Genomic DNA, 23,434 nt, shown 5'->3' with positions numbered 1-23,434 from the left:
AAACCTAACCTGAGCCTCATGGATGAGAGTGACGGTACCTGTTCCAGCTCTTCTTCTGCATACTTCTGCCGACTCAGCTCGTTCTCGGAGCCTTCTCGCAGCTCTCTCAGTCGCTGAGCTTCTTGCTTTGCAGCGTTTATCTCGTCTCTCAGCTTCTGCTCCAGGTTCACCTTCTCCACTTCAACTGTCCGATGCTCCTCCTGGGCAATCTGTAGCCTTAACGCAGGATCAGGGGCAAACAGGAAAAAAGTTAATTTCCATTTAACTCTTCTTAAAAACCAAGTCAATGATGGAAGTTTAAAAAAAACAAACAAAAAAAACAATAAAAACCTTGAGTGCTGGTGTAATTGTATACATCCAGGTTGAGGCATGTGAGTGCCACCTTGGTGTGGAATGTGAGCAGTGAATCAGCCCTGCATCACTGGAAACAATGGCTGACGTGGAAAAGCAGAGCAGCGCGCTCAGCTGCTAAGCTGCTCACAATAAAGTGACATCAGAAAGAGGAGAGCCAGAAATGGCAGCAGCTGTCAGTAAGTAGCCTCAGAATAGCACAGTGTGATTCCAAATACGCCTATGCTCTTTGATTCATGAGTTAGGTTTTATGTCTATTATATTCTCTAAAAGAATATAATAGACTTAAAAAAGTACTTAAAAAAACACACAAACAAAACTTGTGCATAAAGTTTTGCTTTCAAAAATATTTAAGTTGCAAATTATCACCATTTTTATGCCAAAAGTGATTTTGTAAAAAAAAAAAAAAAAAAAGTAAAAAGCATCTCCTTTTTATTATCAGAAGATGATCTAGGTAAAAAACTAAAAATAGATAAAAACTGCTTTTGGCAAAAAAGTGACTTATGCCATTTTAAAAATTTGACAAAATACTGATCACAATTGTCTGCAAAATTAAAGATTTGATAGATGTAATAATTACGGAAGGTAATGTCTTAAAAAATTATTTGAATCTTCTTTGTAATAGTGGTGTAATTTCCTCTTTTGGTCACTAGGGAGCAGCAGTCTTGCCCAGTCACATTAAAACAGAACAACAGAGTCAGCAGAGAAGTGCAGACAAATGAAAGCTGATCCAGACCAACAGCTATGGAAAATGTGGCTGGTTGGCAGACCAGCTAATTAACTCAATCCTGACCTTATCCACACTTCAGCAATTATTCAAACAACCTGTAACATACAGAGAAAATCTCCTGCTACTGTATCTCAGTCCTAACTGTAACTAGTTAGAGCGGAGCTAACGAGGCAAAGCTGGATTTTGTTTTTTTCATCTTACCAGGAAATGGTAGCATATATGAAAATATTTACATCTTACATAAGTGTGTCTGCCAACTGGCTTATGAACATCCCTCACAGCTAACGCAGTCCTCGTCTCCATTCAGGATGCAAGTCTGCAACAGTACAACCAAATTCTGATTCATATACAAATGTGGGTGAATTAGCACTATGGCGGCTACGCTTATTGCCATCTCCCACCAGAGAGGAGGAGCTTTAAGACACACAGGAAATCCTGCTCGTCGATGCCGCCAGTTTCCTCACATGGAAGTCATGTCTGAGCCTGGCTACTTGATACCGCCAGAGGATCTGCTGCAAAGTATGGAAAGAGAGCAGCTGGCAGCCGGGATCAACTACACACAGAGGACATACCTCCATTCTTCTCGGACAGAAAAACACTCAGCAAGAGATGCTTCTCAGAAGTCTACAAGTTATGAAGAGTGAAATATTATTTGCTCATGGCCAAAATACTCTGCTGTAAAGTAGGGCTGCGACCAGTGATTATTTTAGTAATGGATTAATCAGTTATTCTCACGATTAATCTGATAGAACAAATGCCAAATTCTACAGCTAAATATAAATATTTAATCACTTAAACCTTTTTAGTACAATACAAGAAACAAGTTGAAAGATGCAAATAAATGGCCTAATTAATTTTTTAAATACAGAAAATAAAAACTGCATTGCCAAAATGCAAAAACATAAGCTTTCCTTTAGTGAATCTGAAGCGGGTGAAGCTACAACAATTCAAATTTAAAAGTACTTTGTTGATCTCAAAAGGAAATTAAATGTTGTTGTAACTCATTATAATTCAAACTTCTTCAAAGAGTTATTGTAGATGGAGAAGGCTGCGGCAGGAAATAGCTCCTGTTGCCGCCTGTATTACAGCAAATTTGAGGAAACTGTGCCAAGTTTGAGGAGTTTTGGCTAAAACATATTTACAGACAGAGTTGTTTTTATCTTAAATGCAAAATGTATTTGTATTATCTGTACTGTTTTGGCTTAAATACCCCTCTGAGTGTGTTTGTTTGTTTCACTAGTTTGCCTCTTTTTTTTTTGAGTCAATTAATTGTTTCAGCCCAACTGTAAAGGTTGAAACACATGGAGTTACTTGAATTGTTTTGACCAAAACTGCAACATAATGAAGACACATTTAAAGCTTTCAGCAATTAGAAGTTTGTCAACATCCGCATGTCCACACGCGCACACACACACACACACGTAAGATTCAAATACTGTCACAACTTCGCCACAGTCAAACCTTGACTGATAACAACCAAATGCAAATACTTTTGCTGCTGTGAAGCAAAATGATTAAAAAAAGACTTTTTTTAAAAAAAAAGTAGGAAAATCAGCCAAGAGTACACCACCTGGGTGGAAGGCATTTTATAAATTGCTTTTTGTTTTGATCAGTAGCTAAAATATTAGTTCTTGATCATTTGGCTAGTTAGCATGACGGCATGATTTACAATCTGCCTGAGGAAGAAGTGTTGAACTAAAAGGAGAAAACAGCATTAGCAGTGCTCAAACCTAATGGCCGGTCTATTAGAGGAGCACAGGGTGACCCAGCTGACCTGCCCTCCTAGCAGAAGCATGTGGCTCTGTTGGCAGATTGATGGCAGGCTAATTTACCAAAATGTGTTCATTTTCCTGACTGAAAAGCTTAAAAAACAATGCCTGGTGATTACCATGAAGGTTTCTACTGAAATCAGCTAATCAAACCTAATGCCTTTTAATGATTTTTTTTAAACATAATTCTACCAGTTAAACGCCACAATAAATGTGTAAATTGTTGCACATTCGTGTTGTTTCAACAAAATATCAAGTCGTGTGCCTTAAGTTTGCAAATATTTGGTGTAATAGACCAATACAAAGTATGCATGGAAGATTGTAGATGGGTGCTGCATTTCTTAAAAAAAAGCATTTGTCATCAGCTCCTCTAAGAAGCAATAACAATAGATTTTATTTTTAATATCCTTTGTATTTTATAATCTAAAAGGGCTGCAGTAGTCTAAAAAATAAGCAATTATAATGGATAAAATAAAATAAATTAAACATAAATAAATAAAAGCCAATCATTTAGGAAAAAAGTGGATTGTGTGTCCTCAGTGTCTTATTTCTTATTTTAAAGCAGCATGTTCTGCTGCAGTTATAGCTGCAAGTATTGTAGGTGTGTTTCTATCAGATTTGCACATCTATGTGCTGAATAATGAATCCAGTTCAGATGAGATGAAAATGCATCTGAACAATCCTCAAATCTTGACACAGATTCCTAATTGTACTCAATTACAACCTTTCATTTCAATGCTAAAACAAAAACAACAACAAAAAAAAACATTCTGATGACCACATGATGCTGCCCCAACCATGCTTCATGTACAGTGTGTTCTGCAAAATGTAGCACTACTTTTATAGGCCCAAATGTTTGGTTTATGTCTCGTCTGACCGGACCATCCTCTGTCATGTGTTTGCTGTCTTTTATTTGCTTTACAGCAAACCGCAGATCAAACGTCATCTTACTTTCTCTAAAGTATCTTTTTCCATCACTCCTCTTTCTGAAAGCAGACAGACCGAATATTTGGCCAAACCTTTTTGTCTCTTCTTTTAAAGTTTCAAAGCATTTGTATTAAGAGGAACAAAGTACAATATTAATCTAAGACTTCATTCTTTTTCATAAACCTTCGACTACTACTGCACCGACAGTCATGTCAAATATTAGGCATCTAAAATTAGAGATGGAAAATCTAGGAAAACAACAAAAAAAAGCCTGACCTGTGTAGGAAATTACCACATATCCTTTTAAGGTATAGGAAGATCAAACGCAAGCTTTGAAGCACATTCTCAGAATTACTCCAGAGCATTACCAGATCCAAAAAGATGGATATGTTTTATAACATCTTGGGTAGGTAGTGAAACCTCAAGTTGCTCTTGCTAATTAGCCAAGTGCTATTTTACTCAAATTAGTAACTTTATCCTATACTATACTATATATAATACTATATATTTATACTAAAACACAACATAAAAGAATTAGAGTCATGTGCCAACCTCATGCCTTCTTCAGATCACATGTACAAAGGTTTAGAGCAAGAGACCCAAGAAAAGCTGAATTTGAGCTGGAAACAAGGCAACTATGTTTACCTCGAAAGAAAAACTTGGACAAGGCCAGTGTCCTTGTATAGATTTTCACACTGTGTTTATAAAATATCCTATTATCTGAGTGTGCTATAAATAACTTCAGCCTTGTATTTAAGAGACCTTGTGACGAAGAAGCAAAGATCTGTTTAGATTTCTAATTTTTTGATAGACAATAGCTCTGGTCCTGCTTTAAAGGTACAGTATGTAACTTTTATATGTTGTGGCAATATAGTGTGAAACAGATAATCTGTGAAATAAAAAAAAAAAGAAATACATAAATCGAGCTCCTCTGCTTTCTCTCAGTGCTAACTTAACAACCAATCAGAGCCATGAGGCGGGTCTTAGTGCTGTCAATCAGCCTGTGCCCAAATTGTTTTTCTGTCATTAGCACATTTAGCAGCATGTTCACAAGACTGATTGACAGCACTGAAGCACTCATCCTGGCTTTGATTGACTGTTTCTGACCAGGAGCGGTTCATTTCTTAAGAAGGCAGCAGGGAAAACACATTATCTGTCTCATACTCTCACAGCCTGGTGGTAGTTAACAAATATGTAACAATTTTATATTTTATAGAGGTTATATACTGCAGCTTTAAAGATTTTGTCCCTCAGATGTTACTCCAAGAAGAAAGTAGATGTTTTCTTTACCTGCTTTTTCTTACCAGAAACCAGAAGGAGTTTGACCATCAGGTTATAATTATTATTTCAGAGATTCTAGAAAATAGGGACAAAATGGGTTTTAATTTTCCCATAATTTTTTTTATTATTCCTCAATCTTATGTATGCAAATATGACAAATAATGTTTAGAAAATGTAAAGATGCTAAGGTGCAGGCTCCCAGTTGCAAATTTCTTTTAAAAATTACATTTTTAATTGATCTGACTCAGAACTTTGTCATCACCATCTGACAAAAATAATTATAAAATGATTTTTTAAATATCCCATTAGTGATATTTTTACTCATTTTACAGACAAATGCTTCTCAAGAAACAAAATAAATATTATTTAAAACAAAAAACAACAAAAAGTTCATCTGACGGAGTTCACAGTGCATGACGGAGTTCACACAGAGCTGAGTTGACACAAACTAGTGAATAAAATGAAAAACTTGATACATGTGAAGTAATGCAATTTATGTAAAATATATTAAAATGAATTAATTGCACAATTAAGTGAGATTTGATGACAATTTCACTGAAAGAATCACAAAAAAGTTGACGAAATGCCAAACTACCTCAATTTATATGATGTTACTCTGAAGGAGGCCATATTGTAGCTCATCGAGTCCATGAAAGCTTTACAGTTTACCAAAATTAAGCTTTTATTTCACAAAATTTCATTAAAGTTTTGAAAATTGTCAGTTATGGTGTTGACAAATCATGGTTGTGACAAGCAATTTAGGAATAAAACAGAAGAAAAAACTAAAGAATAACATAAGCTAACCAGAGCTAACAATACGTAGACGCCTCATGGAGCGCTGAGCCGTACGTAAAAGCGTCCGCCACCTTGTATGTGGCAGCAGAGGATCGGAGCTCCTTAAGTCCTGTGCTGTGTGGACTTGTTTCAACCGTTTTACGAAACAAACTGGATTCATTAGGATTACCTTCCCCAGGTAAGGATGAAAGATCAGAATTACTTGACTTTGCAGCCAGAAATTCGCTTTTAAACAACCGAAAAATATGTCCTATGTAGCTAAATTGGCCCGAAATAACCGCTGATTGTTAGCTTAGCAGCTAATGTTTACACACTGTTTTCTAATGAGAGAGAGCTGATGAAAAACCACTGTTAGAGGAGAAGTTCATTAGAAGCCAGAGGATTTAGTGAGGAAAGATCAGTCAGGATCAGAGCTGGAGCTGCTGTTCTTCAGTCTGTTTCCCAGCTCAGCTTCACCATGTCGGTATTTAGCTATAAAGATGCTACGAGTCAGAGCCCAACATNTATATTTTGTGTATATTTTATTCAAATTTGGTGCTTTATCCATAGGACCTGTTTTGTCCCTATTCTCAAGAATCACTGATTTTTAATCACAACCTCAAGAGTTACCATTTCACCTCAAAGCTCAATAGAACCAGTATGTGGGTAGTTATTTTCAGTAATGTGGACTGCACTTTGACCTAGTTTTTCCATGGATTTATAATCCACATGGTGCAGTAGTTCATTTTATTTACCCAATTTAAAGAGCAGGTTATGTTTCATTATTTCCTAATATCTTATGTGCTTAACAATCAACCATGACAACAGATATATAATTAATACTGCCCTCTAATCTAACACAATATAAAACTCCAGCCATAGAGGGCAAAGTCCTTGCATCATTGAACAGTGTGCAGTGAGGGTGGTGGGAAGAGCCCTTACTTCTGCTGTAGGTCATGCAAACTCTGCTCAGCCCGCTGGAGACCCTCCAAGTCCTTCATCATTTTCTTCATGTGGTCCTTTGAGTAACGATTCTGGATGTAGGCAAACCAGCAGCCGCCCATTCCGATCACTATCGACACCACCAGCATGAAATCTTTCAGGTGGTTGTGTCGATTCACTGAGGGAAATGGAACAAAACAAGATTCATTTTAGTCTAAGCCCATCACTATAACTAATTTTGCTGGACAATAAATTGCCCCAGTAATTATCCTGATGAGTTATAACATTTTTTTGGAACAATTTTCAAGTAATATATTGAAAATGGCATAATATTGCACATTTGCTCTTTCAAATTTAAGTATTTTGGTCTTTCAAAGATCAATAAACTTAAATTTTATAAAGAACATTTAAACTGGAAGATATTTTAAAACTCCAAAATGAAACAACAACCAAAAACAATAAATAAAATAGAAATAAAAACTAAACCAAAATTGCAAATAAAATGGATTATGAAGTCTCTGTAAACAATATTGCCCTTAACCCTCCTGCTATGTTGCGGGTCAAATTGACCAGTTTTAATTTTTTTTTTTTTTTAATAGAAGTATTTTTTCTGCATGACACTTTTTCTATTTGTCTTAATAGGTGCACTCTATGTATAAAATGAAAATGGTTCATTTTACACATTTACATCCTTGCATCTACTTGTTACATAGATACTGTTTGGGTCAATTAAAAAATTTCCAATTCTATTTTGTTTCCTTGAACCTAAGACATATTTCACTGCACGCACGCACGCACGCACGCGTTCTGATTATGAACCAATTGCTGAAAATGGTAGTCATGTTTCTCCAACCAAGACATTCATGTCAAAAAATGGTGAAATACAGTTTCTTCATCTCCAAGTAAGCACCTAGGAAAACAGTCTGTCGAAAATATAATAAAGACAGTGCCAAGGCCTACTAAGATGACAGTAACTTGCATCACAGACATAAAGTCAGTCTTTGAGCTACTCATGCCTAGTGCATTACAGAAAATCATTCTTGAAATGACAAATCTAAAAGGAAGGGACATTTTTGGAGAGAACTGGAAGGAGCTGGACCAAATGCATTTACATAGATATTTGGGGGTCCTCATTCTGACCAGAGCTTACAAGTCAAAGAATGAATCAACAGCCAGTCTATGGGATGCAGAGACAGACAGGGTAATATTTTGGGCCATAATGTTTCTGGAGACTTTTCTCCAGATTAATCCGATTTGACAATCGACTGACAAGACAAACTAGCAGCTAACAGAACAGTGTGGAACATGTGGGTTGCAACTTCCCTAATGTCACAGTAGATGAAAGACTTGTGGCATTCAGAGGTCGCTGCTCATTTAGGCAATATATGCCTTCCACACCAGCTAAATATGGCATAAAAATCTGGGCAGCATGTGATGCAAAAACCAGTTATGTTTTGGACATGCAGGTTTAAACTGGAAATCCAGCTGGAGGATCATCTTCGGGACTCATTTGTCTTGATTTTAATCAGCGGGTCAATTTGACCCAGAGCAGAATAGTATCTCAAGTTCAATTATAAAGATCACCCCTTCAAACAAAAAAAATCTAAATGCAATATAAAAAATTTTACAAAAAATCACTTTCAAGGATAATTAGTGTAATTTTGTGTTTAGGTTTTTTCAGTGGGCATAAAAAATATGAATCACATTTTTTTTATGTCCAAATGAGTAAATTGACGTCATTGATCCTTTATTTGTGAGAAATAAAAAAAACATCATTGCACAAATATTGATTGAAATGGTTAGCATTGGAGTTAATAATCGGATACAAAAAAGTTTGAGGATTTTTTTTGTTTCTGATTACAATCTAATTACATTAAAAATGGTCGTTTTTAATTGGTTTTATGCATGTTATGTTTTGTCATGGCTGCTGACATAACACTATCAAGAGGTTAAGTCACAATAGGTCATTGCTATATTAATAGAAAGTTAAATGGAAGAAAAGTCATGAATAGTTACTATGAGGTCCTGCACATTTTATGTAGTAATTCCTGAAAGAAACCTTCATCAGGTATGGACTGCATATATGAACCAGAGGTCGCGCCAGACTTTTTTGTTCTCCGTCATTTTGACCAACAGGATTTTAAAAAAAATCGGTCATGTACTATTTTCACCCGTCAAATTATAATCACATTAACATTGGCTATTTAACCGCATTTTATGCGGTTTAGTTAATATTCAGCTAGTTGAACCGTGAATCCAGATCCCATCAGACATAAAGCAGATGAACGGATCTAACTTTTTCTCCGAAGTGACAAAAACCACTGACTATGGCCCCAATAACTTATAATAAAATAAACGACTCCACTTAAACTACATCACTTCACCTACTGAGGTCTGAACTCACAGCCTCAAAAAATTCCTCCTGGTTCGCATCTGCAGAGAAATTTGCGCTAGTTCATCGGTCAGTTGGATCCGTCTCATCCAAACCGATCAGTTGAACTTTTTTTTTTTAACCCTGTGCGGTCCTGATGTGCGCTTTTATGAGGATTTTTTATTTTTTGCGTGGTTTCACTTCCCTGAAATGTACAGATGTTACATCTGCCGCGCTTCTGAGCTCCACTCTCTTTCTGGGCACGGGAGGGTAACGTATTCAGCTCCATTTGTTAAAACCGCAGGATGAGTTAAGTTTAATTCTTCGCAGCAGCAGAGACACGTCCGCATTGGTTGGACTGCGCATGTTACGGTCTAATTAATTTCTGCACTTTTATTTATTTCCTCAAGATAAACTGCCCGCTCCTCTGTTTAGACTATAAATGAATTAACACAAGATTGCATTCTCTTTAGTTTTCTCTGTTCTGTATGTAATGGAGACTGAAATTAAACGTGCCATTTCTACCAAAGGTTTCTAATGCGCTTCTGAACCAGATGCACTCCAAGGCGTCCGGTCCATAACTCTTCAACACGCCGTCAGCTCCTGGTCAGAAAGACCCATTTAGTTCAGTGTCCATGAGATGATATTCAGAAAGGATTTTTATTAATTGATTTTAGTTACCTCTGCGATTAACTCTGCGTAAAGTCTGTAATGTGTCCGGATGTGTGCCAGTTAAGGGTGTTAATTATAATCTGTCAGATGACCGATGGGCTTTAAATTTTCCCGTCGTTTAAAAAAATAACCGGTCAAATACGTAAAATATTCCGTTAACGCGACCTCTGATATGAACATACTTTTCAGTAGCCCCACATTTCTTTATGAAAATTATTGAGTGTGACAACAAAATTTTCAGAAAAAATAAACACATTTTGATTTTTTTTTATTAGTTGTAATCAAACTGTAAAGACTAGGTAATCATTATGTGTTTACATATTGTATAAAACAGTCTCACTTTTGAACAAAATCAACTTTTTTAGTCATATTTTAATTGAGATACAGCTGCTGAGGTGCAAACAAAATCTACATCATAAGTTAAGGCTTTGGAACAATGTGCAAGCTTCACAAGGATGTGGTGTAAAGAACATGTCAAAGTCAAAGTGCAACAAGTGTTGTGGATTGACACAAATGGGGTCAGCGTCACATATTTAGGTTGCGGTGACAGGGGCTAAATCAAAAAGAAAAACAAAAATCCAGCAGTGTGAACTGCAGATAACAGAGGCTACTTAAGTCCAGGAATCAACGCTTGCATTCAGCAGAAAACTTATGTTGGTATATTTAATGAGCTATGGGTCAAAGCTACAATTAATTTAATCATTGAAAGTGTAATAATCCTGCTAATATAAAGAGCCAAAGCCATCAGAACTAATGCCAGGTTAAAAATTAATGTTGCTTTTTGTGAAAAGCTTCAAATTAAGTTCAGATCAATCTTCTACCAGACACACAAGTGGCTAGTTAGATCCCCACCCATGCAACAGTCACAAAGCCATCCACAAAAACAATGTCTATTGAATGTTACAAGTTGAGGCAAGCCCCCCCCGGTAAAATCTGATTAATGGCATGCAAGTACATCAAAATTATGATTTTTACTTCCTGGAGTAACACAAAAGACTAGGAAAGTCCACAAGTAAATGCCAGAATAAAAAGAGATCATGAGAAACATACTTTTGTTTGACCTCTCAAGGAAACGTATAGTTTTGGATGAATGCATACATCGTATTGCGTGTGATTTAAAAAAGAAGACCCTTCCTCAAAAGTGTTTAGGAGGTTAATCTATCAATGTCCATTAAAGTCCCACATGAAGCAACAAGACCTTTAAAACTGAGACTCAATGTTTTTATACCTGCTTGTAATTCTAGAGATTAGACAACAAATAATGTGCACTGCAACTGAGCGCAGGAGCTTATTAGCCTGGTAAAAAACTTCATAAAAGGGTCTGGAGTCTCTGCTCTTCAGAAAGGATTGCTTCCTGGAGGCGTGGACTCTGTTGAAGTTTGAAACTTGAACCAATCGCTAACGTTTGGGTGTGATGCCAAATGTTACGCCTGACCACGGTATGAGTCTTAATGAAACTTGCCTGCACTGTCAACAACCATCCTCCATTGCGAAGGAAGAAGTGCCGAGCCGAACGTTTGATGTCGTTTCAATATTTGGAACAACATCAAACACTGACTGAATGTTCACTTCCTCCACTGCCTTTGCCCAAATGCAGGCAGACTACAGTTATAAAACAGTGCAAAAAATCTTCCTCATCATTCACAACTTCTTCTGTTCGCTGATTGGCCTGGTTGAAATTCTACCAGAGCAATCCAAGTCAATGGGTTAAATCCCAGATGGAACAGTGAAGGGAAATGAGAATTAAGCAGAACTGTATAGGAAGGAAACAGCCAGGGTAGAAGCTTATAAATTTAAAATTATATAAAATTCCTCACATCTAATAGCCTTAAACTGGGTACAGACTTTCCCCTTTCGTATGACAATGGGGCTTGTGCTACTATATCATCTTAAATCCTGTTATGTCTTTGAACAAAAAGTGGATTGATTTCTCTATGAACAAATAGGTAGAGAAAACAGGAAGATATTGCACATGACTGACCTTACCAAGTACAGGCAACACAAGAAGATCATCATCTTTAGAGAATGTGGAAGCTCAACCAAGCCCATGTGAATAAGATGGCTTTTTTTCTCACCCAATGAAAACAGTGCCTGCATTGGGGACACTTTTAGGTATAGGTTTATGAATCAATTACAATCTGAGATTAAGCAAAGTCATAACCCAAACCCAAGGAATTAGGACAACAGTTAGGACAAGGCTACCACAGATAGCGTCAGCAAGAAGTGAACAAATAGATTATGATGCATCAATATGTGTCATGAGCACAAATGTTATGTCCTAAGAAAACGCTAATTTTGCAGTGTTTTTTAATTTCTAAGCGAACATCTCCTAAGCATCACCACAATATCATTACAACAGGAACAAAAAGCCTGGACACATACTACTACTTAAATCATTAGCCAACACTGACTGCAGTCCAAGCAGTTCTTCATGATATAAATATTGTCTACACCATTGCAGCATTAATTTGCAATTTAAGGTGCAAAACACAGATTTGACCTTTTATGAGTCCACTGCCAATACAATGCATCTGCAGATGTCACCAGACAATATTGAATCAATAACTGTCCTCTTCAAGTGAATCTCCTGCATGTTTAGTCACAGTAATTAGGTTCAGCTGTCACTGTTTATTTCCTCTGTCTGAGCCAAATGAAGGAGATAATATTTAACTGCAATCGCAGTCAGATAGGATCACTACTTGTATTTCCCTTCCATGGAGAGTCAGCATGCAGCTTCAGTTGTTATAGCTGGAAACTAGTGAACAGGCCTGAAAACTGGGTGTGGTGATGGACTCAGATCTGAACCTTCAAAGACAAATAAGTATAAAATCAGCCGTCTATCACCTAAAGAACTTTCCCAGGACAGATGATCCAGCAAGATTGAGAAAAACTCATCCGCATGTTTATCTTTAATCACACCGATTACTGCAGCAATGTATTCACAGGTCTGCCTAAATAAATTCTCAAGAAGGCAGCTCCATCTGATCCAGGACGATGTTGCTTTCATTCTTACTAAATTCAGGAAGATGGAGCACATCACCCAAGTTCTAAAATATTTACACTGGCTCCATGGAGCTCAGAGAACTTTAAAATGTGTCTGTTTATAAATCTCTGAATAGCTTAGCACCAAAATACATTAAAGATCTTTTGTTGTCGTTGTTGTTGTTTTATCAACCCTCTAGACCAGTCAGGTCTTCTGGTTTTGGTCTGCTCTATATCCCCAGAACCATAACTAAACACATAGTCGTAGACCTTTCACACAGAAGTCTGATTGCATTTAATTAGTACTCTGAATGATCACAAAAAAAGCAAAAGAAAAAAAAAAAACACATTGGATTTCAGCAAAAAAGAAAAAAAAAATTACAATTGAGCATCAAGACCTGCTGCTTGTCAGGCAACACTCCCTTTGACTTCCTTCATGTCAATGGTAAAGTCACCACAGAAATTGTCCGTTTATGAACTGTAATGGGGGCTGGATACTTTAATCAACTGGCATCTTTCAACAACCATGCTTCCCTGCCCCCTTTCTGTACCTATCATGAATTTCAAACCTGCTCACATCAGAGAGGAAAAAAGTAGGTACTAAATGATGATACTCTGTACAGAGGTGGAGCATTGTGGCCAACTTGGATCAGTTTCTCAGCTGGTACATGTCCTTGATAGATGTTCATACTGCTCTGTCTAATCTAAGTAATCTGCCATTACATGCAATCAACAACACATGTAAACTCTATCTAAAAGGCCATTAATGCACAAATCATACTTAAGTGGCAACACGAGTGAAAACAACCAGCCCCAGATTTGTTTGGGTTAATCATTACCTAACAGTTACATAACAGTCCACCCCTTTAGCCACAACCTTTTGTAAAATATGTCTTATAATGCTGCTGCTCGCTACAGTTAGTCTGTCAGCTGGACTATTTGTGGAAGCTACTTGCTTTGACAAGCTGTCAAAGACAGACAGTCCTTGCTAATGTCTTCCTTAAGGCGTTAGAGGGTAGGAGGGGGGTGGGAACACAACCACAATAACACATGCCAGAAACAGACCATTACACACAGAGTTCCTGTTCAAGCTTTGTCCAGGGCTGGTGCTTGCTTTCTTGGAAGGCTCATTAAATCTTCTTAAAGTTCATTAGGGATTAGATGAGCTCCTGTTGGAGCTCATCTAATCCCTAATCATATAATATAATCCAAAGATACTGTCCTAAATGATACTTCACTTTCTTTTTCTTAGCTTAATCATTTAACATTATAAAAATAGATTTTTTTTCTGATGTTAAACATAATTTTCCAACTTGCGCTGGAAATCTACCAAGGATTTGTTTGCCGTCTTTATTATATTATAATACGTATAATAGCTTTAAGCTATAATAGCTCGAAGCACGCCATGTTCAAAAGGAATAGCATCCTGAACGGTTTTAGTTTGTGAATGGAGAAGTAGAGTGACACCAGAGAGGAAGAGAAAGGGAATGAGAATTGTGTTTGTCAATGACAGTCATCTGGAGCACATACACAGTGTGGTTCATAACACCCTGAAACTCGTACAAAGGGTTTTGCATATCAAAAGATGGGTGGTGCAAGAGAATAAAAGATAAGGATGGCTTATGCATGCATGGTTGAAGAAAATAAAGTATTTGAAAAATAATCTTTGACTATCGTATTTTCCAGACTATAGAGCTCACCTCACCATAAGCCGCACCTACAAATTTTTTGACAAAAAAAAAAAAAAAACTGGAAACGGAATCCACACTCTGGATTATAAGTCGCCTGTGATTCTGCCGCTCTCGGTTTTCACACTTAATAAATCTGCTGGATTCATCAAGGACGCAGCCCTCTGTCTTCAACACCAAACCATGGACTCGTTCATGACGTGCAGTGGCTCCATTTCCCTCCTGTACTGCCAGATCAATAGCCCTCAACTTAAAAGTGCTATCTTTTTCTTCGTGTGGTTTCCATGATGAGGGCGTATGAGTTTGAAGAAATTTCTCCGTCGTGCCTGCTGCTAGCATGTGCTTGTTCTAAATGAAAATCAGCTCTTTCTTCTTTGATTTGCAATGTTGACTTCCAATGATTCACTTCCTGCTAAAGAGCCTTCTGGCGGTTGAAGAAAAATCCACAGAAAAGCCGCATTGGGCTATAAGCCACATGGTTCAAAGTGTGGGGAAAATGTAGTGGCTTATAGTCCGAAAAGTACGGTAGATAAAAGTACAGATTAAAACAACTGACAATGAGAAAACAACTACATACTGAGGGGTGGTCCAAAAAGCACCGTGTCCAAAGCTTTCAGCTGAAGTTTCTGCACATGGCTGCGGTCCAGAATCTTCAGAATGGAGACTGTCAGAGTGGTGTTCTTCACAGCCAGCCTGAGAGAGAGCAGACACATCTTCACTGTGCAGGAAATAGGAAGAAGGAAGCAAAAGGCGTTATCCATTTTCAGCTGTGTCAAGTGATTCTACACTACTTCCAAGCTCATCCCTTTTTAAAGCAATGATTGTTAAGTAATCAGTGGTTTACAAATCATTTTTTACAAGTCTAGTCTTCAGTTGCTAACATTTGAAATGAACATTTTTGGATCAAATTCATAACAATTGCTGTGTCTCTAACCCTGTATTGCTCCAAATTAAGATTCCAAACCTGTACATTTGGTTTCTAAGACTACATGAACACTAAAACGTCTAAAGGCTCCTTTCTAATATTTTGAAAACTGATGAAATGTTATATTTACCCAATTGGAAATATAAATAGGCATTTATCCTCAAAGAAAATCAGTAGTAATAGGCTAAAACTTGGTAATGCTTCATTTCTGAATGAATCAACCAAAGTCATTACAGGGACAAAAAAAAATAGAATAAAATTCTTTATCATGTCCACTCAATTATATGTTGCACTTAATTTGGTTTGGAAGCTTTTCTTCTCTTCACTCTAAGGTTGAGAAATTTCAGTAACTGAAACCGTTTTCTTAATTCACATTACAAGACCTTTGTTGTTGATTGTAAAAAAAATTATGATGTTCAAATTTCAGATATAAATGAAATCACAATGACCCAGGTAAGCCATCAATAAATAAAAGTGTTGAACTTCTGAGAATAAGTCAAGGTTCAAGTCTTTGGGACACATATCTGTGTTGAGTCTGAAATCTAATCTTTGTAACTTAAGCTCGAATCAGCTGGCCCCGTCTAGTCTTACCTTGGCATAACACTTCCATTGAAAGCCAGCTTGCGAAATGCATCCACATACTGAGGTAATTCTACATAGGTGATGAGCCATTCCACCACTTCATCTACTGTCCAATTATACACTGAAAAGAAAAACAATGACTCAGATGAAGTTGTTGTCTTTTACAAAATTAGAGTGTGAAGACAAAAGACATTCCTGCAACCAAGAATTGAAAAGACATAGAGAATCTTCAGCTAAGAAAATATTTACTGATGTCTGAGATGGAAGCCTTGGGGAACTCTTGTAATTTTTTAAATGATGCAGTACTATGATAACATGAAAAAAAACATATTATGGATGATTATGGATAAGGAGAATATAACAATTAAAAAACGGCAAATTTTCCTTGCAACTTCTACACAGAATCAAAAACACCTGCTGTCTAGGCTGACGCATTACATTTAAAGGGGAAAAAAAAAAACTCAACCCAAAAGCTCCAGAGCATTATCTAAGGGAGCACTACAAGCAGAGAAAATGGGGCTCTGAGCTACATGAATACAGCAGAAGCTCTCTGTACCAGACAGAGAAGCCAAACTGATAATTTTAAAGAGGAGAGAGTGGAAGTGGATTTTGTGCTGACAGAGTCAATGATGTCCACTCTGCCACTATCTGCAGCTGATAAGACCACCATTCCTTAGCCCACATAAATCTAATCAACTGCTCTGCTGCTTCATTAGGAGAGTGAGATGCTTCACAAGGGTATGTGAGCTTAATTGTGAATCTGTTAGGTTGTTAAGGAACGTTCTTAAATGTAATTTCTTTAGCTGCGTTTCTACAACAAATGTATGCAAAATTTTGTCGATATTCTGCCAATGTTGAAGAAATTTTGCAATTGTGGTATTTCTATTAAATAAGACATGCAATTAAAATTACACATCAATAAGTTTGTTCATTAAAAATCATGGCAGTGACGGATGTAAAGTATTGCATGAGATATAATCATATTCCAGCCATAGCACCATCAGAGGAGATGTAGGTGTCTTAGTGAGACGTAGTGACAAGTACCTTATACTTGGGAGTGGCGTTTTTGTTAAATTGTAGTCAGGCATTTTATTGATGAACTATTGATTCAAACTTTCAAATGACAAACCCAATTTTTGATAAACTGTGCGAAGCTGTGGAGCTCTGGATACAAACTGGTGTGATTAGTGTGATGTGAAAAAAGTCTTTCCTTGGCAGTTTTGCAAAACACACCAATTTTGATAAAGCTAAAATATTCTACCCCTTACTAAAGTTCTGAAATTTGGCAGGTAAGTTAATTTATTTTCATAATTCCAATTTGTGAAATTTTATGATCAATGGAAGCATAAGTATTGATAAAAAAACTGTATTAATGGTCACATAGAACAATAATAAATAAAACTGATTTTTTTTTCCCAGTCTCTCTTCCATACACTGACCCCATCCTGAATCGTGAAACACAAGTTTCATCTAAGGACAGCTGGTCTTCAGGATTATTCTAAGTGAATGGCGAGCATTCTAGCAGGAAAAGAACATAACACTTAAAGAATGGTTTTGGTTCTTAGTTTAGTACAATTCCAAAGAACAGCAGCAACAAAAACAAAAACAGAAAAAAAAACAAAAAAACATTTGAAGCACAGCCTTAAAGCAGTACCTTCAGAACCCTTCCAGGCGTTCCACAAGTCTTCCACACTGATAAACTGGTCATCGCCATGGAAACTGTTATGCTTGGCTTTGGGGTCGTGGTAGTTAAGATCTTCTCGAAGGAACTGCAGGATGACAAGGATTCTTGTAGCCATTACAAAAAGAGATATTTTACAGTGTAAAACAGTACAACGTAAATGCACTCTTAAGACTGAGTGGAATAAAAGCATTAGTCAGGGTCGCACAGATATAAAAATGTGAGCAAAGCACCCCCACAATCCTCTATTATTGCATCTCTATTATTGTCACCCGATCTTTTCTCCAACGACTAAAACAATCATACATGAATACAATAAGAAGCTTGAGCCTAGCCTCTGCACCCAACAACAGCATTCTTCTTGCAGTCTCATGGCATCCTGCACTGATCCGAGAAGTTCCCCTTTTTCTTCTTCCCTGCATATTCTACCGACATGCGTGCAGGACAGCCATGCAGTTTGCACTACCAACCATAATTTCCTATTTAGCATTACAATCTCCATGAACACAATTGTTGTGAGTTTTAGGTAGTGGAAGAGAAGTAAGTCAGTTGTTATTTTTTCTGAAGCAGCATTTAAATGTAATACAGCTGAAATCTTAGAGTAATGGTATGGGACATTCTCCTGTCCATCGATTTTCTTACAAATGTGTTCCAGTTTTCTGATACACATTTCACTAAAATGCATAATGTCACACTGCTCAATCATCTCAAACTAACTGTTGAAGATGACTGTACTCCAGTGTATCTGCAGCCACCAGATACCAATGTAACAGAGCCTCTTGGGGATGCGAGAAGCAAGAAGCTGCCATCATGACGGCACTGGAAACAAATCTGCAGCAACTGCATGGTGGCATCATGACAATGTGGACCAAAATATTTCAGGAATGTTTCCAACACGTTCTGGTGCGGTTAGAAACTCAATACAAGCAAAATGTACTGAATAAGATGACTACAGAGTGTATGTTACTTATTTACTGCTAATACGTTTTGCTTTAGAAACAAAATTCAAAGCATTATTTGATTTACTTTGATCCTGTCATCTAATGTTCAGGTTCATTTTACTGTAACTTCAATTTTACTCCAAAAATTGTTTTTCTGTAAAGAAAATTGGATCTAAAACTGATTATTTTATTTCACCAACTTATAAACACAACCACTTTAAAACCCACTAGAATGGTAGTTACCACCTGACTGGCTCCACAGCCTCACTAATGAATCTTCACTAGACTGTACACCCACTGAACCACTGACACTCTTTTTAAAATGAGCCCCATATAGCACTCCCACTGCAGTGTAGTCAACAGACGTGAAAGACAGTAATAAGCCCTGATGCTGTTCCTTCTTCATAAAATGATGTAGGAAGATTTAATGACTGTGTGGTGATTGTAAGATCTTTGTGCAACAGAAAATAAATTCACTTTGAGCAATATGATCAAGATCTACAACCTGTTCTTAAAATCCAGCTTCCTTAATATTGATGAAAAAAAGTATTGGTTCCATTTGCAGATTATTTCACTTATAATAAGTGAGCTTGAGCTCAATAAGTGATCTTAAGCTCACTTATTTTAAGTGAGCTTATTTCACTTATAGCAAGTGAAATAAGACGTCTTCCCCCTTGTTACAAATGAAAACAATCTTGATGAAAAGTTACTTCTAAGTTAGATTTAACTTATTCCAAGTGTGCTAAGATATTTGCACTAGAAGCTAGACAAAAGAAAATATGTGGTAAGATTTTGCAGTGTATCGAGTACTTACGCCATCAGTCTCTACTACATCTACGTTGCCGTTTGCATCATCGTCCATCTGCTTATGGATACTACGGATGGCCTCATAGGTGAGAACGGCATTGTCATCTTTGCATAGTGGTTCATCAATACGACAAAAATCTGAAAGAAAAAGAAGATTCAACATTGGACTCATTGGACATTGGGTTGCACTTTTCCTCCAGGCTCTGGAGGACTATACTTTCATTTGAAAAGAGAACCTTTGACCCTGGAGGAGCAATCCAGCCACCCAGATAAGGTGTGTGTAGAGCAGTGGTCCCCAAACTTTTTCCTGTGAGGCCCACATAACTTTTCCCTTCTCTGGTGGGGGGCCTGAAATTGTTGACGGGTGGGGGGTGGGTGCGTTTCTCGATCGATTTTTACCCAGAAAGCACATGGGCAAAAACCATAAGTGAAACGGTCACTGGGACTAACTAGTATATATTCCATTGAGGGAATGTAACTATGATATATTGATTTCTCATATGTTAACATAAAGGCTCGTTTTGAAGTATAAGTTGCTACTTACAGGCATTGCTTCGAAGAATTCAACCTGGAATGCGGGGTTCATAACAGACGTGTGTTCATCTGCTCTACCGCTAGCAAACAACCGTACTGATTAAATAACATAAAAGTCAAGCAGTTCCCTAAAAGTCCAACAGATGGCAGCAATGCGCCATGCAGAACAAAACACCCACAGTTTACAAGACACACTTCCTGCTAAAGAGCCCCCTGGTGGTTGAAGAAAAATCCACATATAAACCAGAAAATACAATAAATGAAAAAAAAAAATCTGAATGCTCTCTGGTATTGTTCAGGGGGCCGGACCAAATGTGGAGGCGGGCCGTAGTTTGGGGACCCCTGGTGTAGAGCATCTGGTTCAGAAGTAGCTTAACGCAAGCAATTTGACAGTAATACTCCATGTTCTATACACAGTTACATGCAGAGGCTCTGCAGAAACAGCCATCATCCACAGTGGTAAAGAAAAACCATTTAAGGCTCTTAAACAGGTTTTCTTTCTAAATCCTCAAACGGTTTTGATTATCTCATTTACATGCGCACCTTTTTTTCTTCACAGTTTTTCCTAACAATTAACTTTCCATTAGCTCAAAATTAACAAATAATATGCGTGATGAATCCATATGCACTTTTTCTTACTTTTGGCACTGACTAGAAGTACTGAAATAAATGAATTTTAAATTACATTCTAAATTATAGATTTAGTATCCAGACAAGCCGAATATAAAAAAATGTTTTGAACATCATTTGTAGTGTATCCCAGCTCTTTGTTTTAAAATAATACATAATTCCACCAGTTTTATTTTTCTTTTAACTTTGGAAAAATGCCAGAAGCTTCCCCAAAGAGGCTCTGTCCTGCTAAAATAACTAAGGACTAAATTCCTCGGCTGCAGAGAAAGTATTGTTTATACAAGGCATTTCAGTCAAAGTCTCTGTGTTGCAAAGAACCCAAGTATTGTCTGAATGCATCGGCCAGAAACAGCTGCAAACGAATCATTGTCAGATCTAAAATAGCTGTTGTTTGAAAGTTTGGAACTTTAATAATCAACTTTATCCATAAACATAGAGGTTAAAGGCATCAAGTGAAAAGTTTCTGTGGGCAGAGGGTTTTAATTATTGCTGAATAATTCTCAAATAGTTGACTTTTATGATTAGCCCCTCTACCCTCTGAGTCCTTGTTGTTCTTCCTGTGTTATTAGAAATCTTGAACCATCAATCTGAGAGGGAAAGAAAAGAAAAAAAATACATTTTGGCTCTCTCCACAGACTCGAGAGTCGTTATTATGACAATGGATATTACAAAGTGTTCAATTACGGAGAACATTTTCGGGAGTGTTGTGGTCAAGACCACCTAATACGAGACCAAGACAAGACCAAGACCAGAATGTATCGAGACCGAGACAAGACCAAGACTTTTAGGGTCCGAGACCAAGTCAAGACCTAGACCGAGGGAAGTCGAGACCGAGCCAAGACCAGCGCCCCACGCTACATGATACAATAAAATGTGAAATATGATCAAAATTACTTCTCAAATTGATCTGAAAGATCCGTATTCCCATAAAAATACCTAGATATTAAATACTCATTAACTGTAGTTGACTGCAGCTGCAGCCAGACCCTGCTTTAAATACAATTTGAAAGCAAGACAACGCATACCTATATAGTTATCATGGAAAACAATTTAATGACTTATTTTTGTCATAACTTGTTGTGTATGGTGAACTGACAACTCCTCTGATTGTCGGACTTCTTAATACGCAGGGATGGTACTAACTGCATGTATGCTATTCTGACAGCGTATGGTCCTATTAGATAATAGAACGACTCTCAGTGACACTCCTGTCCTATCTAATAAGTAAAGAGACGAGCAGATGAATCGTACTGTTCCTGAATGTCACATCAATATATTGCACTTTTGGACACAGTGTTGTCCCATATATGCGACAAGTCAGTCAACATCTCCGCACAATAATTCAGCGCAGTGAGTGACAACTGTTTTAAATCACAAATAAAGTGTCTCTGTACAGCTAGCTTTGCTAACATCACGTCAACAGAGCTTACCTTTCTTTGAGCTACTTTTCTAAGTGACGAAAAACGTTAGACATTGTCCCCACTGTCTGTGAAAGCGAAGCGCTGCTGAGATGGCTGTGGCCATCAGATTTCTTATGATTTATGCCATTACTGACGATTAGACATGCATCTTCTGCCGCTCAGAGAAAACAACTGCACATGTCTCAGAGCGCCGCGTGCAAGTGAAAGGTGGGGAGGGGGAGCAGAAACAGAAACACGTAACTGGCAAGTCACGTTATTGGTTGGATTTTAATTGGTGCGTTTTGTATCCAGTGAAAACAAAGATGTTAACAAATAAAGTGGACAGTATGCTGTACGTCTAGTGATATTTTCACAGTTGCGGTCTCGACTGGTCTTGAAATAAAATGCCGAGTCCTCAGCGTCCGAGACCGAGACAAGACCGAGACCAAATGCGGTCGAGTCTAAGACGAGACCTAGACCATCAATAAATGGTCTCGAGACCGGTCTCGAGACCAAGACCGTTCTCAAGTACTACAACACTGATTTTCACATTATAATAATGTCATTATACAGTACAGTGCATTTCGAGATTTCTTTTGTTCTTACATTTTTTGATTATTTAAATGCTTCACATTAAATAATTGGTAACACTTTATTTGATGGGGAGCGCAGACTGACACGACACTGTCAAAAACACAAAGAAGTCTTTATGAATGTTTATGACAGTTGTCATGAAGTGTCATTCGGTAAATTATGAAACTTTTAATGCAAAGTTGCTCTAAAAGTTGCATTAAAAGTGCATTAAAAGTCCATTAAAAGTGCCAACTTTGCATTAAATTGTCATTATTTATAAAATCATGCAAAGTATGCACTTTTAATGGACTTTTAATGCAACTTTTAGAGCAACTTTGCATTAAAAAAGTGTCATTATTTACCGAATGACACTTCATGACAACTGTCAAACATTCATAAAGTCTTCTTCATATTCATTACAGATGTTATGTCATGTTTATGACAGTGTCATGTCAGTCTTATGCACACCCCGTCAAATAAAGTGTTACCAAATAATTTTTAACATTAGTGAAAGAAAACCTAAGTAAATACAAAAATGCTGTTTCCAAATAGTGATTTTATTTACGGAAGGAAAAAAACAGTTATCCAAACTAACCTGACCCTGTGGACACGTTGCATGTTATTGTTTACATAAGGAAACTAATAACTGTTCTTTTACACGGCATCCATAACCACGCTGCTGCGGCAAAACAATTCCATTAACAAAATGAAACCTGGACATGTAGGTATTATTAATTTAGTGCAGCAAAGGGAAAAACAATGCAGAAAAACTGTTGAAGAATAACTCAAAGCCATTCACATTTTTCCTTTGACTCTCAAATCTGTTGCTATAGAAACTGACTGACAACAGCTCCACTTGTATATTAGAATTCAG

General features: G+C 37.2%; 1 protein-coding gene across 2 annotated transcripts in view; it reads right to left on the bottom strand.

The window, feature by feature from the left end:
* The window catches only part of stim1a (stromal interaction molecule 1a), a 39,892-nt gene that overhangs the window by 8,774 nt on the left and 7,684 nt on the right, over nucleotides 1-23,434 (bottom strand). For both annotated transcript variants that reach the window (XM_007543371.2, XM_007543372.2), the window contains exons 3-8: nucleotides 19,431-19,561; nucleotides 17,649-17,763; nucleotides 16,004-16,115; nucleotides 15,065-15,180; nucleotides 6,775-6,952; nucleotides 39-216 (exon numbers count right to left, since the gene is read on the bottom strand). In XM_007543371.2, the coding sequence (XP_007543433.1) occupies nucleotides 39-216; nucleotides 6,775-6,952; nucleotides 15,065-15,180; nucleotides 16,004-16,115; nucleotides 17,649-17,763; nucleotides 19,431-19,561 (830 nt within the window). The remainder of the gene's footprint in view (nucleotides 1-38; nucleotides 217-6,774; nucleotides 6,953-15,064; nucleotides 15,181-16,003; nucleotides 16,116-17,648; nucleotides 17,764-19,430; nucleotides 19,562-23,434) is intronic.

The sequence above is a fragment of the Poecilia formosa genome, unplaced genomic scaffold, assembly GCF_000485575.1.
Source record: "Poecilia formosa unplaced genomic scaffold, Poecilia_formosa-5.1.2 Scaffold807, whole genome shotgun sequence".
NCBI classification, from domain to species: domain Eukaryota; kingdom Metazoa; phylum Chordata; class Actinopteri; order Cyprinodontiformes; family Poeciliidae; genus Poecilia; species Poecilia formosa.
This window is presented reverse-complemented; position numbering and strand designations above follow the sequence as displayed.